The sequence below is a fragment of the Aquarana catesbeiana genome, linkage group LG01, assembly GCF_042186555.1.
Source record: "Aquarana catesbeiana isolate 2022-GZ linkage group LG01, ASM4218655v1, whole genome shotgun sequence".
Classification (NCBI taxonomy): domain Eukaryota; kingdom Metazoa; phylum Chordata; class Amphibia; order Anura; family Ranidae; genus Aquarana; species Aquarana catesbeiana.
In genome coordinates this window covers 395,126,730-395,134,590 of record NC_133324.1, presented here as the reverse complement: position 1 = coordinate 395,134,590, position 7,861 = coordinate 395,126,730, and the positions used below count along the sequence as shown (strand labels likewise).

General features: G+C 36.8%; 1 protein-coding gene across 2 annotated transcripts in view; it reads right to left on the bottom strand.

Annotated features, from left to right (window-relative positions):
* The window catches only part of TRPM3 (transient receptor potential cation channel subfamily M member 3), a 579,111-nt gene that overhangs the window by 276,180 nt on the left and 295,070 nt on the right, over nt 1–7,861 (bottom strand). For both annotated transcript variants that reach the window (XM_073634544.1, XM_073634551.1), the window contains exons 3-5: nt 6,419–6,623; nt 4,184–4,397; nt 1,668–1,792 (exon numbers count right to left, since the gene is read on the bottom strand). In XM_073634544.1, the coding sequence (XP_073490645.1) occupies nt 1,668–1,792; nt 4,184–4,397; nt 6,419–6,623 (544 nt within the window). The remainder of the gene's footprint in view (nt 1–1,667; nt 1,793–4,183; nt 4,398–6,418; nt 6,624–7,861) is intronic.

Here is a 7,861-nt window from a genome sequence, read left to right as displayed (position 1 = left end):
CCTGAAAACACATTGCATCCATCTATTAACATAAATAGGCTGATTTATTAAAGGAATTGAGAATTTTCACACAATAAATGTGTGAATATTTGCTTCAATTATCCAATCATTTGCAGATGAAATAAGTAAACAGGCAATTTCTTTTTACATGCTTGGATAATGGAAGTAATTCTTCACATAATTTATTGGAAAAATATCAGAAATAATAATAAAGAAAATGTTTGTGTGATTATTTCAACAAGCTGAACATAAACAGAAAAGAAATACAAATTGATCTAGCATGCTCATACTCTGGCTATCTCCTCCAACCTCTGTACTTCTGTAATGTCCCTTTAAATGCAATGTGTTAATCCTCCTGCCTATTATAAAGGTGCAGGCAGTGCAAGTTTTCATCTCAGATTGTAAAATAGAGGTCTCTGGTGTCTTGGGGGTTCTGCACATCCACACGTGGAAATGTCTGCTCTAAAACTGAACACTTGTTACAATCTAAATGTACAACATCTATTTGATCTTTATAAAAAAAACTGCAGTGTGAAACCTGTCAAATAAATGCATTCAGACTGTGATTATTAAGATAGGGCCATTAATTACATAGTTGTTGACAGATATGAAGTATATCATACAGATTGTAGGATCTATGGTGAGCTTTAAGGTTCCAAGAATTAGCAAAATCCATAGGTTTGCTTTAACCCCTTGCTGCCACTGCCCCTTGACCCTTTAAGAGGCCTTAAAATGCTTGGAGACAGAGGCTGGCTTTCAGATATTGTAACTGCTCTGATTGGCTGTCACAGCGGTCATATGATTAGAAGATCCCGATCACAAGTATGCATCAATAGCTACCCATGACATGTTAGTTACTGTGCTGTGAGTGCAGTGATCATGCTCTCAGCACAGGAAAGCTGTGCCTATGGACACATATACCGTATGTAGATGCTCAGTGTTAAAGCCCATCCCATGTGTACAGCCAGTGGAAAGAGGTGTACATTGTGATCAAGACAAATATTATAAATCATGTACTGCAGGTTATTATAACGTATAACCTAATAGGAGTTGGCGATGCTTGATCCAGAGTTGGTTTTCCTTATTGTGTGGATAAGTGTATACTGAAGACTACAATGACTATTGTTGGGTGGGGCTAAAAAACAAAGGTCCCTCAAAGGCACCTTACATGAACACAGATAAGTATATAGGAAAAAAACAAGGGCACCAAACCACAGTTTAAAGTTCAATCATATCTAATGCTAAAAGTCAATGCATTTGGGCGGTTAACAATGTTCCCCCTTCATCTGGGCTTCAAATGCTGACCAGCCCCACTCTGGGATCAATGCCTTCTATGATAAATAAATGCTTTTGAGCTCCTAAACCTGTGATGTGGCACTCTTGCTCTCCCTACACTCTCTATTGTAAGAAATTCTTCAGCATTCCTTCAGTAACTTATACTTCTTTTGGCAATAATATGGTAGGTTTGTAATCAAATAATTGAAAAGCTGGCATATTCTTTGTAATGTACATGTGATTTAAGCACTGATTTGTGATGATGAATTATTTTAATTGGTAGACTCCAGCAATTGGTTTTACATTAACATGTGTATAAGTACAGCATCGGGAAACTAATTGCAGATTATGATGTGTAATTATAAGAACATCATAGCAAAAAGATAACTTACGTCTTTGCCAATAAGGTCCTCTTGATTTTCTACTATTCCCCAAGGGGCAATACCAATTGTGCAGATCTTTCCTCTAGATTTTGATGCATGATCTTTTAAAGCATCACCAACATGACGAATGACACCTATAAAATTGTATTCATGTTAAATCACATAATATATTGTAAGTAACATAACTGGAACATTCTGAACTTTTATCTAATGCCATATCTCTTATACAATTTATTACACTGCTTTGAAAATATAATGCAAGCTGTTTGTTGTCTATCGTCAATAAAATTACTACCTTGTATACTTTTTTAAATTTAAAATTACTGTTTAAACATTCTTTTAAACAGTTCTGTCTAGGACTGACCTGAAAATAACACTATTTTCTATTTTAAAATACACAAAAAGCTAAAGTGTTGTTTTTTCTTTTTTTTTATATTTTGTTTAAATAGAGTATTGAAGACTACACATCCCATTGAGGAGATTTTCTTCCCTTCTTCCCAAAAACACAACAAGAAGTGGAAGAAAATATTTATAAGGTAAGTGGAAATTACCTCTTAAATAGTAAATATCAGAGCAGATATCCCCATTGGATGATTTTCCATTTATTTCTGCTTTTGCGACAATTCAAAAATTTTAGATTTCCCATCCCTTTCTGTTTCAGTGACCAATAAAAACCTGAAGAGTTGTAACACTTTCACATTCTATCCAAAACTGACTTTAGAAACACTTTTAAAATAAACATGCCATTAGAGAATTATATTGCTTGCCATTGATGATCTATCCTTGTGAGATTGCTAGTTTCCTGTTTGTCGTGCTTATGATTTAGCTTCAACTCACTCAGATTTTTGTAATGGCAGCTCCCATGAGATGTGTACTTTGACCATCATTTATACTTTAGTTTGATAAGCGCAGATAACGCAGGCCAAGCATTTTTCTAAATAGAAACTATCCAGATGTGCAATACTGTTAGTGCTAATACCTAAACAAAAAATAGTAATGAAATTATGTATTCAACTCAACTCCATAAAACATGTCTGAGGGTAAAAGTGGGATATGCCACTGTAATTAAAATGTCCTTTCACTTTCACCTTTCACCTTTTGCTTACTTGCCACAGCGTGCAGTTATATTATTTTAAACAATTAATATACATATTACTAAATCTGATACCGATAATGCAGGACATGTGTGCTTTTATTATGTTTGATTTTTATTATTTTATGCCATAATTTAAAGTAGAGCTCCAGGATAAACGTACAGTTGAATACATATAAGGAATCCTGTCAAAGAAATGGTAAATCTGTTTATCCAGTCCTGTGATTCAAGTAATTTTGTTACACTGAAAAGCAAGGATGGACACCACTACTTTTTGATTCAGCTTTGCATCTTCCTGTGTCACCTCTCTGCTTCCAGCCTACTGCTCAACAACAGATCAGTGTCATCACAGTGCTGTTTTTTTGTCCAAAGAGCATATTGCAGGTAATATAGAGCTTTAAATCTAAACCAGGAATTAGTGGCATTATGATTTGTCTGGCTGTGCAGTGTGGTAAAACAACAATGCACATATGTGTTTTAAAGGTGTACACTGCTGTGCTACGACTAAGGCTTTAGCAGGGATACATAAGCATTCTGCTGGGTTTGTTTGGGTGTCCCAGATTACTTATATTTTACCAAATAAAGTATTTTTTTACATTGCTGTGTACCTGGAGTTGAGCTTCAACAATTGATAGATATATGACAAATAATTTTGATTTTCATGACAGCCATCTATGATATTGAAAATGTGCATTGTGCCTAATTCCTTCAAGACTGGCATCAGTTTGTGCCATTGTTACTGGTATAATTCAGGTTAAAATGCAATGGGGTTGATTTACTAAAACTGGAGAGTGCAAAATCTGGTGCAGCTGTGTATGGATACCAATCATCTTCTAACTTCAGCTTGTTCAACTAAGCTTTACAAAAAAAAAAAAAAATCTCGAAGCTCATTGATTTCTAAAGCAGAGCTACGCCAGATTTTGCACTCTCTAGTTTTAGTAAATCAACCCCTGGCGTAATTTTCCTTTTTTTCTCTGTCTTTATAAATTGTTTAACCATCAGTTACAAAGTGCTCAGGCACGGTTCAGTGGTTGGTCTCTCTCTCTCAGCTTCTTAAGCCCAACAGACAATGATATATATTTTATGACAAAATAGTGTTTAGGCAACACTGGTTTATCAAAGGTGATCAGAAGATTAAAGTCAACATGTTTGACTTCCAGTGATCATGAGATCATAGAGAGAAAGAAAGAGGAAAATACAGGCAATCAGAAGGGCAGTGCTTATGGTTAGGCACTCATGTTCCGGCACACTCCTGCAGTTGCAAGACCATGCACATTTTTAATATAGTGACCTTGCCATAATAGTAGATATATAGCCTGGTACAGGAATGTTTTTTTCTTGGGGGGGGGGGCATTTTCTCTTGGACTTTAGGAGGTTAAGGGAGGAGTATACCATATAGTGAGTTTTTATTTTATTTTTTATTTTTTTTTACCAGTGTTGACTCCACCAGTGAATATCCAAGCTCCTGTTGTCATGGCAGCTTTGATTAGGCCTTTCCCAAAGACCTGTTTCAGTTTTGGCTGGAGCTCAAAGTTTTGGAGGCCTCCGTGAACAGATATGAGGAGCTTTGGCAGTTCTAGCTGCCACTCTTTCGTCATGAGATGCAGCAGCAGGTCAGGCTTGGTGTCAAACGAAACACGCACATACTGTAGACAGGCAGAAACAAATGAAGAAGTAGTATGAATAATTACATAAATATATTACATGCATTTTCAGAAAATGGGTAAAAAAGGGTATGGAAATGTGTTACCACATAACCCAGCTCTGTATTAAATCTTTTGTCTCAAGCATTGTTTGTAAATAATATATGTCAATATAACATTGGATTAAATTTATACATTGGTAGGAAATCTTCTAAAATAATATAATATTCTCAAGATGTAATTAGCTCAGGCTACAAGAATGTTAATTTCACAGATAGTATTTAATATTAGGATATAAACATATATACCCAGAAGCTGAAGGAGGGTTAAATTCCTTCTTATCCTTACATATAGGGATAAAAATCAGATTGGACATTCCCATGACAACTGAAAAATGCCATTGAGTTGTAAATCTGTAAATAGGCACATACTGCACATTAGTATTTGTTTAGGTAACAGCTGTAACGATGAGTATTAAGGTCACTATAGCTGAAGTGGGCTGTATACATATGTGCCTAAGCAGTGTAAGTTGAACTATGATGCCTAAAATCCTGCCTCATGTAAAACATTTATCAAGTTTATTGCTTGAAGCCAGAATTTGGGCAGAATTATTTATTTCTGTTGAAAGCTGCTTAATGTAATGCATGGTTGTATATACATGCATTAAATGCTCTGGCCATAATTTATAAAGATTTGCCAGCCATGGTAGACATGACTGTGCGTAGTGGGACTCATTTGCTAAAGGATTTTTACTTGACAAAGTGTATGTTCAAATTGCAAAATCAATGTTGGCAAATATGGTGGACCTGTGATCACCCTGTGCAAAAGAAATAAAAACATGCACATGATTTATCTTATTTTCCACCTTTCACTTTGCAAAGAGAATATTCACCTTAACCTTACTAAGTGAATTGCCTCTGCTCCTTTAGTAAATGAATTGTAGCATATAAACCTTATCGAATTTTGTTTTTTGGTAATCAAGGCGTATGAGCAAAGAACTAAGACTTGTCTGTTTCATAATGTTTAAATGTTTCCATTTTACGTCTTCTTGGACTAGTTTATCTTTTGATATTAATCCCCGTGGGGTGGACGCTGTATGTAACAAAATAAGAATATATAGCTAATGAGTCTGTAAGTCCACCCTATAGGGATTACCAAAGCTTTATACATAGTCTAAATTTGAGAAGAATATGTTCATTACAGTGGCGGTTGGTGCTAAATATTTTGGAGGGGCGGCAAACAAACCTGCCCCCCCACCGGCGAGAGACGAATGGCGGTGATCAGTGGTCTTTTCTTAAGAGACCGATGCCTTGCTCCAGGGAAGTGCCGGGGGACGTTGCTTCTTCTCCCGGCTGAATAGTAAGTGGGTCTTCCTGAGACCCGATTAGCTGGGAGTCTTAAGACTTCCTGGCGAATAGGGTCTCAGGAGCCGCTTCCTGATTGGCCGAGAGGAGAATCAGGAAGGCAATAGAGAAAATTAATTCGCTATTGTCACACAACTGGGTGGGCTCAGGGCGCAGTGCTCTGCGGCCCGAGCCCGCCCTTTTTTGAAGCCAATTAGAGCCTCAGGCTCTAATCATGTGCTTAAAAAACCCCTATTCAAATCCATGCGTCTGGCTCCTTGCATGTAGATTATGGGCCGGGTGCATGGATTAGGGGGGTGGCGCCCCTGCGCCCCCAATGGAGGGGCCACCACTGGTTCAATATGACCCTTTTGCCTATCAATGATCTATTTTGAAGATATCTGGAGTTATATATTATTATTATAATTTGGTCAAATCCACATACATTCACCTTCCTAGATTTGGTTATAGTAGAGGTGCCAGTGGTTGATTGTTATGCTTCTGGATGTGCAGCTTTTGTGAAGACAATATTACTTAATTTCTTAATCGCTGTAGTTCTAAACATCTTATGAATATTAAATATGCATAGTGTTAATCATAATGTACAACAGGATAAGGTGAATTTGTGCAGGAAGATTGTCACTATGCAGAGAAATTCAAGAACAAATAATGCAAATGTACCATAGCCTTATTGGAGTGCCCCCCTCCTTGGAATTCAATGGTGCCAAAGGCGTCAGTGGGGCTCAGCTGTGTATGTTTTCCGATTGACCACTTCTCTGACTGAACATCATTACGCCCCAGTCTGCCTTCATTCTTTTCATTTTGGATGATTGATATGCTTGGAGTCAGCCCAACATGCTGGCCTATGAGCCGCCCACAACAACACCTACAGTACGAATAAAACAATACACTTAGTGTTTTACAATGACAGCACAGCATTCTGCAGAATGAAAAAAAGATGATCATGTTTCCCAGGACACTGTCAGTGCTGTGTAATGCATTCACACTATGCAGAGTAGTAGGCAAGATATCAGATTCAATGTTTTGTTTGTTTGTACTTGGATTAAACTTCATTTTTGCCCTTTTCCAAATACTTTGTATTAAGATAATGCAGATTCATGACAACACAGATGTTCTCATTCATGCTGCAGTTTTGATAACAGCTTATTGGATTTTAGATTTGTATTGTTATTTAGCCAAAGCCAATTGGAAATTTGGTGGACCGCAGGTGTCTCTATTGGAAGATCCTCACTCACCTCATTTTCCAATAACAACAGTAAAATTTTGGATCTCCTGTCACTTTCTAAATTGGTGACATTGATTACAGGACAAAAAGGGAGGATGAATTTCCAGAGTAGGGACATGGATATAGCAATGAACATTTAATACATTCTCTGTCTCCTCCCTACTATATTAAAAATGCTTTTGATGCACTTTAACTCACAAGTTGGTCTTCTAATATTCAGGACCTACAGCTCCCTGCAATGGTCTCACTTGGACTACTTCTGCAGTGTTGGGACACATGTTTCTTTCTAGATTCTCTACAAGATTGCAAAGAGGATTCAGCCAGAGTTGGACAGTTGCTATGCTTAGTTTATTGATCGACAGAATCTGAAGCTGGACTCCTAGGATCATTTTTTGGTTCTGGAATGCCACAAAAAGTCAGCCATCAACAAAACACATTGGTTTTCATCAGGAACTATGAGAGATGGAGTTCCAAAATTAATTTACTTTGCTTACATGCTAAATTGTCAATAAGATGTCATATTTAAAGAAAACATGTACTAAAGAAATATGAATTCTGTCATCCCTAATATCTTTTTGTTAACTATTTGTCATGCTGATTCTGTGGGGTTGGTTTACTAAATGCAAATAGACTTAACTTTGCAAGGAAATTTTCCCCAGAGCTTAGTGAATAAATGGAATAATCAGCTGACTGTGCATCCAGGAGCAGAGGCTGTTGAGCTGTAAAAAAGAAAAACGCCCAAAAATGCTGCTAAACGTGGCTAAATGCTGCTAAACACGTTTTTACATTATAGTGAGTGTTTTTCCTAAAGAAAAGCCAAAAACATGAAAAAATACCCATAAATCCTATTCAAAAATGCGTTTTTAACGCTGCTTTTT